General features: G+C 35.7%; 1 protein-coding gene across 10 annotated transcripts in view; it reads right to left on the reverse strand.

Annotated features, from left to right (window-relative positions):
- KMT2C (lysine methyltransferase 2C) overlaps positions 1-20,303 on the reverse strand; it is a 293,955-nt gene that overhangs the window by 93,649 nt on the left and 180,003 nt on the right. For 8 of the 10 annotated variants that reach the window (XM_082846696.1, XM_082846698.1, XM_082846697.1 and 5 more), the window contains 7 exons: positions 18,808-18,977; positions 18,208-18,356; positions 17,309-17,422; positions 16,329-16,406; positions 13,995-14,698; positions 5,932-6,051; positions 3,569-3,685 (listed from right to left, as the gene is read on the reverse strand). In XM_082846696.1, coding sequence (XP_082702822.1) covers positions 3,569-3,685; positions 5,932-6,051; positions 13,995-14,698; positions 16,329-16,406; positions 17,309-17,422; positions 18,208-18,356; positions 18,808-18,977 — 1,452 coding nt within the window. The remainder of the gene's footprint in view (positions 1-3,568; positions 3,686-5,931; positions 6,052-13,994; positions 14,699-16,328; positions 16,407-17,308; positions 17,423-18,207; positions 18,357-18,807; positions 18,978-20,303) is intronic. The other 2 variants (XM_082846699.1, XM_082846705.1) reach the window with 2 other exon arrangements.

The raw sequence follows: 20,303 nt of genomic DNA on the forward strand, positions 1-20,303 counted from the left end.
AATATAAGAAAGAAATTCCCAACACTACACAACTTTTCTAGAAAATTGAAGAGCAAACTATATTTCCCAATCATTCTATGAAGCCAGAATTATGCCGATATGAAAACCAAAGACATGATAAGAAAATAAGACTATAGACCAATATCCCTCATGAACATAGATATAAAAAGTCTAAAACTTTTAGCAAACTGAATCCAACATCACGACCAAGTAGAGTTTAACCCAGGAATGCAAGATTGCTTTAGCACACACACATAAAGATGTAACTCACATATCAACAAACAAGCTACATGATCATCTCTACAAATGCAAAAAAAAGCACATTTGACAGAATCTACTTCTGACATCTACTCCTAATTAAAAAAAAAAAAAAACTCAGCAGACTATTTATAGAAAGGAAATTCCTCACACTGATTTAGGATGTCTATTAAAACAAAACTAAGGCTAACACCATACTTAATTATGAAAAACTATATGCTTTCCCCTCAAGGTCAAAAACAAGGTTATCTGAGCTCTTCACTTCTGTTCGACACTATACTGAAGGTTATAGCAAATGCAAACAAGAATAGACACGAAAGGACTCCAGATTAAAAAGAAACACGTAAAACTTTATCTGCAGACAACATGATCGTTTATGTAGAAAACCCAATGGATTCTACAAATAAGCAATTAGAATAACAGATACACAAAAAGGAGTAGTATTTCTGGATACTAGCAACTGACAAACACAATTTGAAATTAAGACAACACTACCATTAACAATAGCATAAAAAAATATGGAAGATGGAGATAAATCTGATTAACAGTATCTGTTCAACCTGTCTGTTGAAAACTAAAGAACATCGCTGAAAGAAATTAAAGAAGACCTAAAGAAATGGAGAGATACAGGTGCTGATGGGTTCAAAAACTCAATATGGTTAAAATGTCAATCTTCCCCAAATTAATCTATAGTTTGACTGCAAACACAATCAAGATCCTAGCAGGCTTATCTGTAGATATTGACAAGCTAATACAAAAATTCATATAGAAGTACAAAGGATTTAGAATAGTCAAAACAACTTTGAAAAGTAGAAAATCAGAACACTAACAGTGTTCGATTTCAAGAGTAGTTGTAAAGTAGAAGTAATCAAAATAGTGGAGTATTGGCCTAAAGAAATGGAGCAATCGTACAGCATGAGATTCCAAAAATAGATCCACATATATGATAACTAATTTTCAAGAATGATGAAAGGCAATTCAGAGAAACAGTGCTAAAACAACCAGCTACTCAGTATGTAAAAAAATGAACTTCCATCCTTATTCATACCATACATTTAAAAAACTCAAATCGCATTATAGATCTAAATGCAATACCTTTCTAGAAGAAAACACAGAATATCTTTGTGACCTTGGGTGACACAAGTATTTCTCAGCACCAAAAAGCACAATCCACAGAAGAAAAAAATTAATAAACTGGGCTCCATCAAAATTAAATCAACTGCTCTGTGAAAGACACAGTTAACAAAATGCAAAGACAAACCCCAAAATGCAAGAAAATATTTGCAAATCATATATATGATGAAGAGCTTGTGTCCAGAATACATAAAGAAATCTCAAAACTCAGTTAATTAAAAAACTACTCAATTTTGGGCTTCCCTGGTGGTGCAGTGTTTAAGAATCCACCTGCCAATGCAGGGGACACGGGTTTGAGCCCTGGTTCAGGAAGATCCCACATGCTGCAGAGCAACTAAGCCCGTGCGCCACAACTACTGAGCCTGCGCTCTAGAGCCCACGAGCCACAACTGAAGCCCGCGTGCCTGGAGCCCGTGCTACGCAACAAGAGAAGCCACTGCAGTGAGAAGCCTCTGTACCGCAAGGAAGAGTAGCCCCGCTCGCCGCAACTAGAGAAAGCCCATGCGCAGCAACAAAGACCCAACACAGCCAAAAATAAAAACAAATAAATTTTTTAAAAAATACTCGATTTTGGAAAATGTATTAAAGATCTGAAGAGTGACTTTATCAAAGAAGATATACAGATAGCAAATAAGCACCTAAAAAAGCTGATCAATATCACAAGTTATTAGAGAAATGCAAGTCAGATACTCTTAACATACCTGTTACAATGGCTAAAATTAAGAAGACTGGCCATACCAAATGTGGGTGAGTATGTGGAGGAAATGGAACCTTACATATTCTTGCAAGTATAAAATGTCACACCCAACTTGAAAACCAACCTTTTCTTAAAAAGCTAAGCATATACCTACCATACATCCAGCCATTCCATTTCTATATGTTTACCCATGAGAAAAGAAAACATATCCACAGGTGAACTTATATATAAAAGTTTGGAGCAGTTTTATTTCTAATAGCCAAAAAACGGAAGCAAACATAATGTCCTTCAGTAGGTGAACAGATACACAAACTGTGGCACATCCATACTATGGAATGCTCTTCAACAAAGATGAACTGTTAACACACACAAGAGCATGAATTAATATCAAAATAATTATGTTGAGTGAAATAAATCATATCAAAAAGAGTATATTCAGCATGATTCCACTTACATAGACTCCAGAAAATGCAAACCAATCGACAGAAATGGAAATCAGATCAGTCATTGCCTGGGGGTAAGGCAGGAAGGCAGGCAAAGGGATTTCAGAGAGGCACAAAGAAACTTTGAGGGCCGAATATGTTCTTAACTGTAGTGTGGTTTTCAAGGGTGTACACATGTGTCAAAACCTATGAGACTGTACACTTCAAATATTTGTACCTTATTTTATATCAATTTTACCTCAATAGGCCTATTAATTCGGGGAGTGGGGAGGGAGGGAGGGAGGGACTTGCTTTAAAAAAAACCACCAGAATCCAAGTTTCCTTACTCCTTTAGCAGCAAACTGAACAATCCCACCTGTATCCTGGACTTAATATGACAATTAGAATCTGAAAAACAGTAGCAAATTGAACAATCCCACCTGTATCCTGAACTCAACATGACAATTAGAATCTGAAAAACAGGGTATCGGTAAAATAGTAAAGTTACTGCAGGAAATTTCTGCTATTATTTTTTGCCAAATGCAGTTTTTTCAATACACATTTAAACAAAGCCTCATAATGTGCCAATGACCATACAGTTATCAATCTTAAATTCAAATATGTCAAAGACAGTCATAAAATCTTCAACATTTTTAGACTCCATACTAATCTACAACATTTCTCATTTTTTCTGTAAACCATATTACAACACTGAGAGCAACTACAATCAAAAATTTAAAACACCAACATAATTAAATTCTTCAAATAAACTCAAGAATATAACAGGAGTTTTGTTTTAATAGAAGAGCAAATATACTGCATATTGGATTTTGGAGAAGAAAGATCAGAGTCAAAGAGGAATGTAAGAAAAAAGGGATGAGAAAGTAGAAAATATAGAAGAAAACCTCACCAGAGGTTTAAAAAGAAATGCAAATGGAAATAAAATTTTAGCCTGTTTATGTGACTCTTAGAATCTAAGTAATTTGGTACAAATGAGCTGATCATCATCGGCCGATACATTAAGGACTGTAGCAAATGTAAAGTGAGCGGGCCTTACCCCGGGCAACACAACTGCCCCGATTCCACTTTTCAACTTTGATCTGCCTCTGCCGCCTCGTCCTGACAGTCCCGCACCACGAGGTCTCCGCTTTCCTGGAAATCCTGACCCCCGGCCCTACACGACAGATACGGAAAAGTCAGCATTCTGTAAAAGCCCAAAAGAATTTTAAATCCAAAATGTGAGATAAACCGTCTTATTAAATGTTACACAAATACTTGCTTCTCCCTTTTATTCCAATCAGATGATAAATATTAAGAGACCAGGCTTATTATTTGCATCTTTCAGTATGTATTCTACGACTTAAACATCTACAACCTTAGAATCAAACTTGGTCTGTTACTGTGAATGCCCTGCAACAGCAAACCTTGGCACTGTATTTCCGTTTCCTAATCCTACATCCTAGGTGGCAGAAAAGCCACAAGTCTATCCAGGTATTTTCAGGTGCAACAAACTGTATTGTATTATAGAGCAAGTATGAGGAAGGACTCTCTTGCTAACTGGTTTCTTGTAATTGTATCGATATTAATAGTTATCATATGCTGAGTACTTATTATGTACTGCTCGAAGCACTTGTTCCTCTCAACAATCTCATAAGGTCAATACTATTTTATCATCCCCACTTCAGAGGTAAGTACACTGGGGAATAAAAAGGTTAAGTAACTTGCGCCAAGTCAGACACCTGGCAAGCCTGGCTCCAGTGACCTCACTCTTAACCACTATTCTGCACCGCTGCGTTGCACGAAAGCTCATTTTTACTATGTGCAACAGTATTTTTTCTGTCGTGAAAACTGTCAATTTCCTCTAACTGTTCAATACCTGACCATACAGGAAAGCTGATGAAAAATTAAAAGCCTTGCTTTAAATCACCTAGATAATAATTACTTCAAGTGGAAATAATTTATGTGAATTTTTACACAAGAAAAAATTCTATGGGAAAATATGTTGAATTCCCTGATATTTTAACAAATAAGCACTAAGGTTTTGTGTTGCTGTTTTCTTATTTATTCTCAGACTTATGTTTTACTACCTGAAAACACCTGGCATCTACACCTACTTGTGCTGTGTGTATTTAAGATTACTAAAATGCTCAGGAAAATCCTGGTTTTGTTTTCCCTAACAAGGTAAATAATACGTGACACCTTCAGCTGAGGTCACTGCAGCAGTTTGAAACACTGAGCTCATTACCTATTTGGCAGAATGCTCTCCAAGTCAGCAATTTATGGTTATACTGTGAGCACCAAAAAGACACACGTGAACAAGAGGGAAGGGGGGCTTTTGTTCCTTCAGTTTTTTAGTAAAAGCCAACTTCCAGTTTTCCAGCTGCCTCTCCTTAACCTCTTAAGCTGCTTTCCTTCAGATCCTGAGCTTCTCTGAACAAGCGACAGGGCAGTGTTGAATTGGACAGTTTCTCTTATTGTTTTTCAATAGGTATAAAAGATTTTTTAAAAGTCAGTGACGGAATCAAGACTACAGTAATCCCTCAATGTATTTCTCCTCAACATCCAATGACACAGGTAAGAATAAGTGAAAATCAGTGGTATATGCTTCATAATGGTCAAACAAGACCTCTTTAACTCTAATTAATATTTACATTTTCAACACCTTGCATGCTATCAGAGTGAGTTGAAAAATAGTTCTTCCAACGGTGATAGAAAATAGGAAAGCAGAATCTAGAACTCCTTTGAAATCCTTAATTAGTCTAAATTAAAAACCCTTATTCCAGAATTATATTATTAAATATAGAAGATGAAGAATACTGTCTTCTCTAGTCAGGAAAATTTTTTTAACTTTTCAGATGATTAACACTTTTCCAAATTAATTTTTCACCTTCAAAATGCATCAGACAACTTCAAGGACTAACAGAGTCATCCACCAATGACATGAAAAAGAGATCCTATAGTTTTTAGATTATTAACACAGACAATGAAATCTGCTGCGATTCTGCTATTTCTTCTCCATTAGTACATAATAATTTAATGTAGCTTTTCTTTTGTTCTTTTCTAAGCAACAAAATTTTACGATATGATGAACAAGTCTTTAATTACTTTACAGCCTATGTGACAAGGATTTCCCCCGTAGAAATACTGGTAATTACAACATAAAAGGAAGTAACCATAAAAAAGGGTATTAAAAATTTACCCTTAAGATCAGTCAAGTAAAATGGCAATTTAATTTCCTCCCAGTGCACGTTTTTAAAGGCAAGCACGTTGCTTCTTCAAATATTAAAAATTTTAGATTTAAAAAGTGGCTCTGGAAACTAAACTATTTATCTAGAAAAGAAAGGTTTAATTCTTAACTTCTACGTGGACAAAACCAACCAGAAAGAAATGATATACGAATGTAAATGCAATTTTATTTACCACTTTGATGCTCCAAATGGCACTGCCAGGAAGCTGCCTGGGTTTAAAAATTTCCCGGCCTTCTGAAATGTCTGGGGACCAGGAAGGTGGGCTCACTGTATTATGGGTACTCCAAGCCCCCTAGGATATGGCAGGTGAGAAAATAGATGTATAAAACTCCGCAACATAAAAGGTCAAAGCCAGCAACTAAGGAATTTCAGAACAGCAAAAACAAATGCAGACGTATGGAAATTTAGGACAGATTGCTTCAAGGTAGTAAGGAAAATAAGCTTATCACTTACAGTGACTGTATACTTAAATGTTTGTAGCTACAATTTACATTAAATGTTTTATTCTGGTTGAAACATCAGTACAATGAAACGTATTAAAAATCAAGGTTTACATGACATCAACATTGACTCATGAACTGCAATTACGGCACCAAGATATAAATAAATGTCAATCAAACTTTAAGAATTAAAACTATAAGAAACTATTTGGGGATTATTTTCTTCTAACAACTATCACTCTACCGGAAGGGAGAAAAGAATAAACGTAAAGAATGTTATGTATACTTCTTGCTATAAACCACCACAACAGTAGGCCAAAAAAATGCAGTCAGAAACATGAGCAATCAACAGACACATTCACTTTAAAATTTGGAAAGTCAGTTTGTAACCATAAAATGCAAATACCATTATAATCCTAACATTTAATTACTCTTCCTTCAGTGACCATTAGTTGTGGGTTTTGATTTTTATTTTTATTTAGGGGACTACTACACTTGGATTATATCCAAGGAACTAATTTGAAAAGTAGAAAAATGTTAAAGCAAATTGTCCTAAATTTACAAATTAAAATGCCTGATGTATCTGATTATTTATATGAGAAACAGTACTTACTAAAATAGTTAAGATAAAACTAAAACATTTTGCTTCCAGATAACCCCATTCAGCAATAACCTGAACTAATCTGATGAAGATGCTAATAAGCAGCATAAAGAAAAACGTTTACTCCACAAAGATAACATTTTAAACACAAATGTCAAACAATACAGAACCTATTTGGAATTAGATAATTCAACAGAGCATGCTATAATTTTACCAATTAAATGATCAAAACTAAAGACAAGAAACACAGTACTTACCAGGTTTCTAGAACACTAACACACTAACAAGTAGTAGCCTATCAATCCCATTAAAATACCACCAGGGAATTTAAATAACTAGAAATAAGAACTTGACTAACCTTTGGGGAGGAGACAGTTAATGAAATAACAGTACTTCGAGAAAGACCACACAGGGAGAGACTGGTTTCACTTTAATTAACCTACCCTCCGCTCAGCTAACAGCCATGCTGATTTCACCTGACAAATGCTTTCCCACTAACAGATCACCTTGCGTCTATGTCCACACTTGTCTTCTTTCCTACTGTGTCCAGGGCCTTCTGTAACCTCTGCGCTGACAAAAGCAATTTCTCTATTGTCATTTCACTGTCAACATCTACTTACAGTTCTGCTGGGCTCTGTGCAGCACATCAGTGAATGTTTCTCTGCCCTCCTTCACTGACCCTTCTCAGCCTCCCTTTTGAGTTCTTCCTCCACTTGACCTCTAAAGCCCCACTGTTTTCCAGGGCGGAAGCCTGGACCACTCTCCTCTGTGTAGTCTTGTCCTAAATGATCTTATCTACAATGAGGGCTGTAAACACCATCTTGGATGTTGTTGTTCCCCAAATTCACATTTCTAGTTCTAACATGTTCTGAGAGCTCCAAGTTATTATGATTTTCAACTTCCTTCTTAGCACTTCCATTTTGTCACACAAAACCTCTCCAGTTTACTACGTCTAAAATCTCTCCCTTAAACGAGTTCCAACTCACAACTTTTCCCCATCTTTAGAAATGGATTCCAGTCCGAGTCAGAGAACTGGGAGTCGTTAGACCTGTTCTCTTCTCTCATCACTCTCCTCTGCCCCTTCAATCCTCTCCCTCACCACTCCTTTGATCCAAACCATCGGTAAATTCAGCACATTCTCTCTTCAAGTTCTGTCTCTGGTCATTCTGTTTCTCTGCACTCCCACAGCCGGCACCACCTCTCAGCTAGCCTACTGCAAAGGTCTACTTCTACTTATGCTTCTTCCTCACCTGCACCTCCTCAAGCCTTTCCCCACACAGCAGCCAGAGGGACTCCTAAAAAATGTAAATGTGACCAAGCAAGACTCTCCTGCCCTGTTCCAAACCCTCTGATAGCTCCGCAGTGACACTTAAAACTCAAACCTTTCCTACTGCCTCTCTTCAGTTGCATCTTGTGGCATCTCTCACTGTCGATATGCCCTAGCTACCCTGGCTTCCTTGCCATCCTTCACACACGCCGAGCTCTTCAACAGTGGGGACCTACTGACTCAGAACTACACCACCTGTCCACTGGTTGGCGTCTCCAGAATCTTCAGGTATGGCCTTAAATACCTCCTCCTCGAAGAGGCCTTCCCGGGCACTCCAAGTGAACCATGTGTCCTTTACAACACCTTTAGCATCTGCATACTGAACACAATACGGGGTCATCTGTTCTATTGTTTATCAGTATTTAGTGGTAGAGAGTGAGAGCAAGAGGTATCTAAACCTCATTCCCTCAACGTTTCCACGCAGTGTTTTTCTCTGAGGATATCTGGCTAGTGTACACATTAAATTCCTTTTGGTAGATCGTTTAATGGTATATCAGTAGATAGTCCTTAAAGTATACCATAAAAAGTCATATTCTAAAATAATATTTATTCATAATTTATAAGTTAGCTTTGATGCCAAAATTATATCTCATTTCAAAAAGCATTCACACTTCATATAACATGGATGAACAAAATGAAGGGCTCTATAGATTAAGAATGTTTAGATGCTATTTCAGGGATAATTAGACAACCGTTCAACTGCTATGAAAAACTTATACAATAAAAGCTTGGGTAATTACATTATAAATTTTAATAAGTATGTTATCATAAGGCATTGGAAGGTAGAGCACGTGCAATTTTATAGGAAATGAAGAAAATTATGATTACACTTAAGATATTTTCACAAAGAAGAAATTACCTAATATATTCTTTAGACCTTAAAACTAAAATACTGATGTAATTATCAACTGTAGTTATAAATTACCCTTCAGATCTCAGCTTTGATCGAAAAGAATTTACACAGACCATTCAGAAGAGGTCAGATTCCCCATCTACTGTAACATGGTTTACACCGTTGGTACACTTGGTTTTACTTTACCGCACTTGTATTTATCTATTGCCACTGGAGTATAAGCTTGATGGCAGACACTCTGCTCTTTTCGTTCACTGCTATGTTAAGCCTTCTGTTCAGCACTTATTGAACGTCTACTTTTTCTACTGAGCATTTTTGCATGCATGTATTCATAAATGCATCAATAAACACTATACTGTGATATGAAACACACTAATTCCATCAGTTGTAGCCTAGAATCTTGGACTTCTTCACCTATTAAAAAATTACCAACCTATTCCATGCACTGTTACTCTTAAACTACCTACAAACTGGAAAAAAAAAAAAAAGGGTTAAAATATGTAACCATCAGGAGAATTTAAGTTACAAAGAGCGCTAAACAGAACCAACTTGTTCTCAAATGCCACAGAAACTTTAAAAATACTATTTGGCAGAGACTGAATTCGATTCCAACAATAATTATTACTGTTTAAAGTTGGTATTCAGTTTTCTGCTTTGAGGCCAATTTATCAACCTAGTAAAATTACAAAGCTGTTACAAGGACTGTGGGAATAGGGAAATGGGACAATAATGGCAGGTGGAGGGTAGGCTATGATGAGCAACTTTCTATTAGAAGTCAAACCCTGTTGCTGGCTGTTACATATGATCAATGTCATGATTAGGGCCCAAGAGTATCCAATTCTACTGAATCAGTTTAAAACGTGGCCAGAGAAGGTCAGGTATGTCTCCTGGGAAGATTCACACCGCCAAGTCCTAAGTCCACCCTCTCCCTAACATACTGTGCAAAACCAAGATTGCTATTATTGGGTGAGTTTGATTTAGAGAAAGTGAAAACAGTGAAACGAGAGTAGAAAGGAGGACAATTAGTAAGAGAAACAGAAAACACAAGCATTTATAGTTTGTCTTTTTGGTACATACATTCACTCATGTACATTACAGCTATTGTAGCAAACAATTCATTTTTTTATGACTTACAGAATTCTTTTAACATAAATAAGTCATATACAAAGCTGAGTTCAACATCAAACAGAACAAGAAATTTAGTCCTGAGAGTGATTTGATAAGAGTTAAACTATATATGTACAGAAATAGCTGCTGCCAGCTTTAGCCCTCAGTAATTTAAGAAAGTGAATTTGGCTGGTGCTAGCAATCGTTTTAGTAATGGCTTAAAAAATGTAACAGGCACAAGAACACTAAGAGGATGTATGATACTTCTGATCTGTATGTGTTGTAGGTTGACACCCCAAAGGCTAGACATTTTTTTAGGATGAAAACTACAGTTTCTCAATGGTTTAGAGCAGTGCTTCTTGGACTTCAGGCTGCATGGGGATCTTCTTAACATAGACATGTTCACTCAAGTTAAGGTGGGGCCTGAGATTCAGTGTAACAAACTTCCAGGTGATGTTGATATTCCTGGTCTGCAGGTCACATTCTGAGTAGCAATGGTTTAGTCATTTCTCCCAGAAAACATGCCTAAGCCTGTAAGCCTGAGTAGAGTTTTTCCTCTTGCCCTCTCTGCTTTCCCACAGTACCCTGTTGTTTCCTCTACTGCAGCCTCTATCACACACAGAATAATTAAATAGGCAGTTTAGTTCTAAAATCTGTGCAACCACTATGCGGCAATGAACTTGAAAACCTACTACATCTTGTATTTACTGTGGCCAGTGTTTGACTTGGTCGGGCCTGCAGTTATTTTCACTGGCACATTTCCTTAGAAATAGTTATGAGTCAACGTGATGGGTTTCAGGACCACCACTTCACAGCCAAATTTAACACATGAACACTACATCCTTCTCAAGTCTCCATTTTCACATAATATCTGCATTATCCTGCAAATCAAGAAAGAAAGCAGGGGAGCACTACCGTTTGCTATGTGTCCGGGGGTTTATAGGTGTTATCGTTAAATTCTAACAACCATCTGATGTAGTTTTATGGATGAAGAAACCAAGAGAGTTCACATGGTAACTTGCTTGGTGTCCCACAGACAGTAATGGAAGAATAAGGCTTTGAAGTCAAACAACTGCACTATGGAAATATTCATGCTGAATTTCTATTAATCAATCTTTCCCAGGATCAATTAATTACAGTACAAATATATATAAATAATACAAAAAAGGCTTCTTAAAAGTCACTTTTACAAAATGCCACACAGTATTTAGACTAGAAGGTATGTGGGAGAATCACTGTTGGCATCTACTCTACAACTTTTATTCCTCATAAAGAATAGAGAATATTTACCTATTTACTAATGAAACCTTTTTTGAAAGGTTCTAAGACAAAGTATCAGTATGTAGGTTTACCTCATAGGTATCCAGGAATAGACAATTACAACTACTAGAGTAATTCCCTTTAATGAATATCATTATGTATACATTATATACAGCAGTACTTCAAAATTCAAATTTATTTTAGTTAAAAGCTGGATATGAAATAATTTATCAAGAACAGAATCTCTCTTTATTTGGATATGATTCACCGATCTGCCGTTTTTAACTTTAAAAGCAAAAACCAACCAACCCCCCAAAATGCCAACAGTGCTTCTTACTAAAAGGTTTACGTCTAGAAACCAGAAATGGAAGAAAGAGAAGGGAGGGAGGCAGGGAGGGAGGGATTGCTTACTTGTAATTAATTGTTAACAAAACTATAATCCTCTACAGCTCACCACTGGAGGCCTGTTTTGCTCTCACAGGAACAGATTATGAAACTGATATGTTAATTCGAGACACTTCATTTAAAATGCTATTGCAATACACAAGTATGTTATAAAATTCTAGGGTTCTTAATAAACTACTTAAATTGATGAAAAATAAGAAATTCAGTTCACAACGTAATGGCAAAGTGGTTATAATCTAATGAAGTACTATTTTTGGAAACCTACTCTATTGAAGAAATTCCACCTTCTCTATGAGAACCTCTCAACAGATGTCAGTCTTAGAATTTATGTAAATTCCTAGGCTCTCCACATATATGATGTTAGCAACAACAACAACAAAAAAGGTGGAAAGGTAAAATGAAGAAAAAAATTCTTAGCATTTGAAAGTTATCAAAATATATTTAAGAGTACTTATGTTTTTCTATGAAATTTTCTTTAAATATTTAAGAATACTTCAAGAAAATGTTTCTAAGAAAACATATTTCATAGAAAATTTAACAAAAACTTTCAATATTATCATGAGAGCAATTAGTACATGAGTGTCTGAAGTAGATCACAGTCATGTGATTTCATTAAATATTTTCCCATAAAATAAGATGATACAAATAAGGTATCTTGTTCTATCCAATACATAGTCTCCACAAAAGCAGAGCAGTGTATCAACAAGCTTTTTGAATCACCAAGTGAAGGTTGTTTCCTATACAACTAAAACAAAACTGGGAGGTAGAACATGGCCTATAGCTGCTTGTAAGATTAGCAGCAAATTGTGAGGTAGTAATCAGACAGTAGCAGCTAAATAGAAAGGAGAATACTACCACAGTTGAAAGAGAACATAGCAGAAGTAGTAACAGTAACAAATATTAAGACACGGCTCATGTAAAATGGGATGAACTTGGAAGAAAAAAAAATATGTACATACACACTCTCACACACATACAAAAATACCCACACTATTTTGGAACATAGGTCAACAGAAAAATAATCGTAATGGCTTCTCAGTTGGAGCAGAAGTCTCTAAATAAGGAGAGACACCAGTAAAATTTAACAGGAATATTTATGATGCAATATCCTTAAAGAATGTAAATGTCTGAACCAAAATTAAATTTGAGATTCAAATTTCCATTGCTAAAGTCTTTTCAGAGCCAAAACTACACAATTAGTATATGCTATTCAAAAAAAGAAAAGGAAAATAAAAGAAAAAACTAAGGATGAAGAGAACTAGTTTGAGAAGAAAAATCTCTCTTAGTAGAATAGAAAATAAATATCAAGTAGGAGACTAATTTTCACATTAAAATAAAGTTTGGTTTAACTTTTTTACTGGTGTCACAATCCCAAAATTAGACGATCAAAATATTATTATTCCTATAAAAAGTTAAACTTTAATCACTGAAAGCAATTTAAATCATGAGACTTAAAACTCCAAATTATTATTGCGACTAAAGACTTTTTCACTGTTTGATATGTTGCTATTTTATGAAAAACTTCAGAAAGTAGAAATTTTGTAGAACATATAATTCTTAGCTATAGTATCTTCACTTTGCTTTGTAGTTTCACTCAAATCCCACTGAAAAAGATCTGGAACTTACCCTTACAGGGTAGAGTTCACATTCACACAACTTAGAACAATCATGGGAAGAACTCCCTTCATTTCCTGAAGATCAACAATATAATTCTAAAAGTTTGTTCACAAAACCACTGAAGTAAGTCCTAACTTTAAAAAAATTCCCACAAAAAGTTAGCAATCAATAGAAAAACCAAAATGAGAAATTCCCCTGCATGAAAAATACTCTAGGTAAATTCTGATGCTTAAGCAGTTAAAAATATGTACAACGAATAATATCAATAAACAAATATATGAGGAGAAAACAAATGTTAATTACACTATACCCAAAACCTTACTTTTTTTTTGTCTCTGCTGTTACTATGGCATAGAACTACAAACTTCTTTAAAGTGTTTTCTATTAGAAACTATAATCAAAGAGGTTGCACTTACATTCCAATAAGATCACTTCAAGTTTAATAAACTAGTCTTCATTAACAGTGTGCTTTTTGAAGTGGCCAAAACACATAAGTCAACATTACATCTACATTCCACCTAAACGGGAAAACCTGCCCTCCAAACCAAAGCTACACATACACTTTTTTTTACTTTATAGAATCACTCCAACATCTTTTCTATCAACATCATTAAAATCACCATACCTGTCTGGACCGAGGTCTACCAGGAGAAAATTTCCTTTTGGTAATAGCTGGTTTACCCATGCCAATTTTGGGGGTGACTGAGATGTAAGTTGTTGGCATGACGTTTCCAGCAGAAGCACTGGGAGTCGAGGGGTAACTATGCAGCATGTCGTGGGAAGGCAAGTCGGAAGAAAGTGCTGGAGAGGAAGACGCGTTTGCCTTGCTCATGCCCGCTGCTGATGAAGATGGTGACTCTGTCTCAGGTGGTAATTTTACAGATTTGCTTTCTTGGCAAACACCATCTTTCACACAACTCTCAACTGCAGGAGCCACTTCGAAGTCCATAAATGCAGTAGAAGGTTCAGGATTTTCTTTCTGTTCCATTTCTTCTGGTACCCTTTCTATGGCCAACTGTTCCTTAGAACATAAAGCCGTACCTTCCCCACCGGGGGACGGGACAGTGACGGATTCAGTGTTGACTCCTGGAGGCCGGGATTCTTCTGGGGACACCGCCATGTTAGGTCCCTCCAACAAGTGCACTTCCCCCTGCTGCGCAGCGACCTGGGGGGCAAGGGCTTCAGCGCTGTCTGTCACTTCCATTTTCTTCTCATTTTGATCTGCACCACAAGTGTGCATCACTTTAGGAGGCATTTCCATTTCTTCACTATCAGCTTCACGAGAAATCTGATTTTCCAATTCAGGATTCATTTTATCTTGGGATGATTCTATAAAATTTCAAATATCTATTATGTTAATGTACCTATGAATTTTAAAATTTCTAACTATGATTAGGTATAAAACATTAATGTCTTACATGTCTGTAGTTCTATGGTTTAAAAATAATAGGCTTGGGTAGAAAAAAAACATTGGCGGGGCGGGGTGGGGGGGATCCAAAACATACTTTTGCTTAAAACCATGCCTTAAGTCAGAAGGTATTCATCAAGAAAGGCAATAAGGCAATTACCAAGTTTAGTAAAGGTCAAAAGAGAGCAGGGTTTATGGATTAGAATCAGTCACCGATCAGACCAGAAAACCTACAAGAAACACTACCTTAATGGGATCCCCCGAGTTTAAGGTAATTTCTGGTAAGAATATTAAAATAGAATTAATTTCTAATATAACTATTATATATGATGTTTCACAGTTTGGTCACTTACAAGAGGATTTAAAATTTTGTAGGTGAAGTTATACTCATTTTACAACTAGGAAAATGAGGCTCAGTGATATTACATGATGTGTCCAAATTAAAAAAGATTAGTCTAGAACAAAAGGAATTTTGCAATAAGCCGACACAAGATGTAACAAAGCTTCTGTAGACTCAAATAAGTAATGACCATAGATAGAAAAGACTTATTTCGCTTAGCCATACATGCTAACACAATCAATACTTTTTTTGGATATAATTATTGTTCTTCCTCATCATCTATCACCAAAGAGACTTATCTTAGCAAATCAATAAAAAGAATTAGATATCAGAAGTATCTATAGTCACTGACTACTAAATTTTAAATCAGGGTACTAGTAAGTTAAACCTTTAACCCAATATTACTTAAGAGTAAGGTTAGAGGTCCAATTGACATGGGCCCTAAGTGGCTCTATTAAGTAAGACCACTGATGATAAAAAGCACTTATTTCAAATGCCATCAGGGTAATTTCTTACGTACATTAATAAAGACACTAATTTCCTTATTTACTATTTACCACGGTGACTGAAATTTATATATGTTCTTATATCAAAATGAAATCTCACTTCTCACTCCTGCTTTATTGAAAGACTATAGTTGAAAAGGAAAAAAACATCAAATAACAGATCTGATCATACTAAATATTTTTAAACACAAAAGTACTTCAAAAATACTTTAATATTTTAAAAGTAATAAAAAATGGACTTTTAAAACAGAAAATACATATAAATGAAGTGAACATTTTTGGTTTAAAACCGAAAGTATCACCATTTGAGTGACTCAAGTAAAACAATCTTAATGCTATATGATGCCTAAATTATGTGCTCATAATAGTAGATCAATTACCTCAAGTCTCACTGGCAAAGAGGAACGTTTGCAATACACACTCAGAACACGAGGATGTTCTTTCTCCTCTGTGCTAGGCAGGAAGGATTAAGATAAAAGTGCAAACATGCTCTATTTCTGCCTTAGAAATCCACTGCCAATGGTTTTCCAGAAGAGGATCACCTAACCACAGACTGAACTACCGTCATGTGAGTATAGCAATAGTAAACAATTCATCTCTAATTTGAAAAGTCACCTTAGCAGACTATGACTCGAATCGCATAGCAACCATAAAGGCGTTATGCTGTAAATCAATCAAATTAGACGATATGAACACGTTGCCTACCAGCAATGAGAAGTCCACGCATGCCATGACTTTCCGGTGGATCACTCCTCTGCTGCTCTCCAGTATGGATGTGAGCTGCTGTGAATAACACACTTATGGAATCTCCAGCAAGGAGTCCAAACTCCTCTAACACTGCCTTCTCAACAGTAATTTGGGTAAGATATTTATCCTTCTGCCAAATTCCAATTTCAAATATAAGCATAAAACATCCTGTTACTATTCATTTGTTAAGTAGGATATGGAAATGAAACTGGATATGGAAGGAATCTGATTATGTACTATAAGATTATTATATAGTTTTGTCTTATTTTTCTTCGCTTTGTATCTTTATGAAGTATAATTTTTAATGAGAGTTGTTAAATATAAAATTAACCTCAAAATATCTCAAGGGCTTTTTATGTATACATTCAACCTATATAACACAGTATCACATACAATCCCACAGACTTTGAGGTGAGACCAAGATTAAATTTAATAAGTAGTTTTCCCCAAACCTGGTCTCTCATTAATTCCAGATCCTCAAGTACAATAATAGCTATTACCAATAATGCAAAAAGCTTAACTGAAATATCATTGAAATAACCCTCAACAGGACTGCTTACATGATCTAAAACAATGAATTTTTCATTATCTCAGCATGAAACATCTCACAATCAGCAACAGCTCTAGTTAGTAATTACAAAGATAACTAAAGAAAGAAATTGCTTTTTAATGAAAATCACTTGATCCCTAAACAAAGTATGTATTTATGAGTAAGTCTAGATTACAGCTGAACTATCAATACAATATATACATGCCCTTTCCCCGATTAATTTCTCAGTTTATTTTATTTAAAAAGGCTCCTCTCTAAATAACTTCGTACATGACTATGTCTCAGCTTATTTTTATCTAGGGTACTAAAGTTGCAGATGTTCACATATTCACTCTACACACGCATTTTCTTCAGAGAACAGACTGTCCATCACCAAAAACACCCTTACCATCTGGAACAATCCCAGGCGCGGGCTGCTGGCCACCGACGTCTTTATTAGCCGCGTGCTCCAGAAGTATCATGTGGTCCTCAGGGCCTTCAACTTCCATTTCATTGTTACAATCTTAACAGAAAATTATTTATTCTTTAGCTCAGAATGAGTTCTTCTGTTTTTGTTAACTAAGTCAACAACTATCACCTTGTTCTAATGGGGGTAAATTATCCCTGAAAATGCCATAAATTCTTCTTCAGATTTTTCTATTTTGAACCAACTATATATTTACATTTTTCCAATATGGAAAATATAATGAATTAAAAAGTAACTGGAATTTTATTATTTTGAAAGGATACTGCACAACTGTATACTGATGGCATACTAGAAACAAAATGTTAGTAACCAAGGTGTGTCTACTTAACCCCCTTGCAGATGATAAAATAGAACTTTTACAGACTTTGCCATTCATACTGATGAAAATGAAAAACGATCTGATCAGCAGGTCTGTTCCCTTTATGATCTAAGAATCTTGTTATTACGTTTATAACCCAATGGTGTACTAATAAAACTACATGAACAAAATTTAATAAAACTAAAATTTGTTTGGAGTAAAATAACCCAGAGTATGAAGTGCAAACTAGGTCATAGAGCCAAACAGTAAGGAACTTCCACTGTTGGCCCAAAAAACACAATTGTAGGAGCGTACGATAGTCCTGGAATTCAAATATTGGGTGAACAGTTGTAAAGAGGCTAGATTAGATGTTAACCATCAGATTCAGAGATGACCAAGATCACAGGTACAGAAGCTAAAAATAAGATGGGATCTGATACACAGGATTCCCTCATTGTTACTAAAGTAATATACTGCTGACTGGCTGGCACAGCATCCTAAAAAACAAAAACTCTCAATTTACCTGTAGTGAGTTCAGCCATCTCCACTTCATCACCTGGCTGTAATGGATCCATCTCAGCTAAGTGTTTGCAATACATACAGATGTACTCTTCTTTGAGCTGAGAATCCAGTTCATGATCTGTCGGTTTGTCACATTCTAAGTGAACCCATCTGTGATGATAAATATATTTAAATAAAATTTTCTAATTTAAAGTCAAATTAATATTTAGGGAAAAGAAAGATAATTGCTGAAAAACTGGATATAGGAAGGGGTAAGGATGGAAGAAGAGGTAATAGGGGTTAGCAATTGAAGGTTCTAGAAAAGAAGCTGTCATTTTTGGATGTCATCACAGGTGTTGACCTTTTTTAAGCACATTTTAAACTATTTACTCTTTACTTTTCCCTCTTAATGCTTGTTTCTGGTCTTGTCTTATTTTTTGCCCACTTACATCGTTATGCCTTTCAGACTCATAAAAACATACTTTAATTCCATCTATAATGGCACTCAGTATTGAAAGGATTACTGGAATGACAAAAGTTTGGATCTCAAAATACATGGCAGAGCAGATGATCACATGGACAGAAGAACTGACAAACAAATGGAATAACTATATCTTCTTACCTTTTGCACATATTACAATGAAGCATGTCTTTCTGCAATTCTGGATGGTAGCACTTCCCACAGAAAGGACATAAGTTATCCTGCTGTTGGTAACAACTGTCACATACCAGGCAATTGTGGTGCCACTGAGAACTAGATCGTGTGCCACACTCGACACATATTCTGCAATTCTAAACACCAGGAAAAATGAAAACAGAAACAGTTTGTTATGCATTTGTACTGCAGTTCTGGTGTAAACCTTTTTAAAAAATCAGTGAAACATTTGTAGATTATATATTAAGCTTTAATTTTTATGACACTAATTTAGGGTGTACGTTTTTGAAAAAGAGGTTTGTTTTGAACATCTGATGAGATATCACTCAATTTACACTGAAACCTCCTGGAAAGTGTAAATAGTGGATAGAGACATCCAAGAAAACATAAATAGGGAAGGAAGAAAACCAAGAACGTAGCAATCCAAACTTCAAAAAAAGAAACACATTCCAGAATCAGGAAGTAGCTCGTGTTGAGTAAGCCTACTCAACTCACTACTCTGAAAGCAAAATGGTCCTGCTAGGGAATTCTGTTTGTTTATGGGTAGCTCAGAAACTAAAAACAAGAATTCACACTAAGGAAATACAACCCACTCCAAATGATTAGGTGTCTGAAATGGTGAAAATAACCACTCAACATCAAAATCCAATTATGGCTTCTCATATTCTCAGAACAGAGAGGCACTACCGTTAGCAAAGTAGAACTGCTGATGTGCAAGGCCTGGCAGAGGCCAGCCAAACCTTCTGTGCCTCTGAGCTAGGCTGCCTTAAAATTCTGGGCACAAGGCTGACAAATTGTGGGACTCTCATTACCCACCCACCCCCAACTTTGCAATCTAAAGCAACAATAAAAAAGGAACTTTATCTTTTTGAGCTGCTGGTATCTTTTGATACAAAAGAGATGCTCACTGAAAAAGAGAAACTAGCATGAACCACAGATCTGCTAAAGTCTTACAGATTTAAAATGGAGGTACTCGTAAATACTGATGACAAATCCTAAGTAAAATGTTAGCAAACAGACTCCAATAGCAAATCAAGAAAAACCATAAACCATGTCCAAGAGGAGTTTACACAAAAATGCAAGTATGGTTAAATATTAGAAAACCTATTAATAAAATCTAACATATTATTAGGTCTGAGGAGAGAAGATAAATTATTTCACTAGATGCTGAAAAGACCTTTGGAAAAAAAATTAAAATCCATTCCTAATAAAAAAAAAACTTCCGAGAAAATTAAAATGGGTAGGTATTTCCTTAATGTGACATACACACATACCTCAATTCTAAAGCCAGCATTTTATTTAATTGGGGAACCCCAGAGGCAGTCCCACTAAGGTCAGAAACAAAGCAAGCCTACTATCTCCACTACTATTTAACATGGTTCTGAACCAATGTAAACACTAAAACAAATGAAAACAGAAGCAAAATAGGAAAAGAAAAAGTAAAACTATTTGTAGATGACAAG

The sequence above is a fragment of the Leucopleurus acutus genome (assembly GCF_964270905.1).
Source record: "Leucopleurus acutus genome assembly, chromosome: 9".
Taxonomy (NCBI): Eukaryota; Metazoa; Chordata; class Mammalia; order Artiodactyla; family Delphinidae; genus Leucopleurus; species Leucopleurus acutus.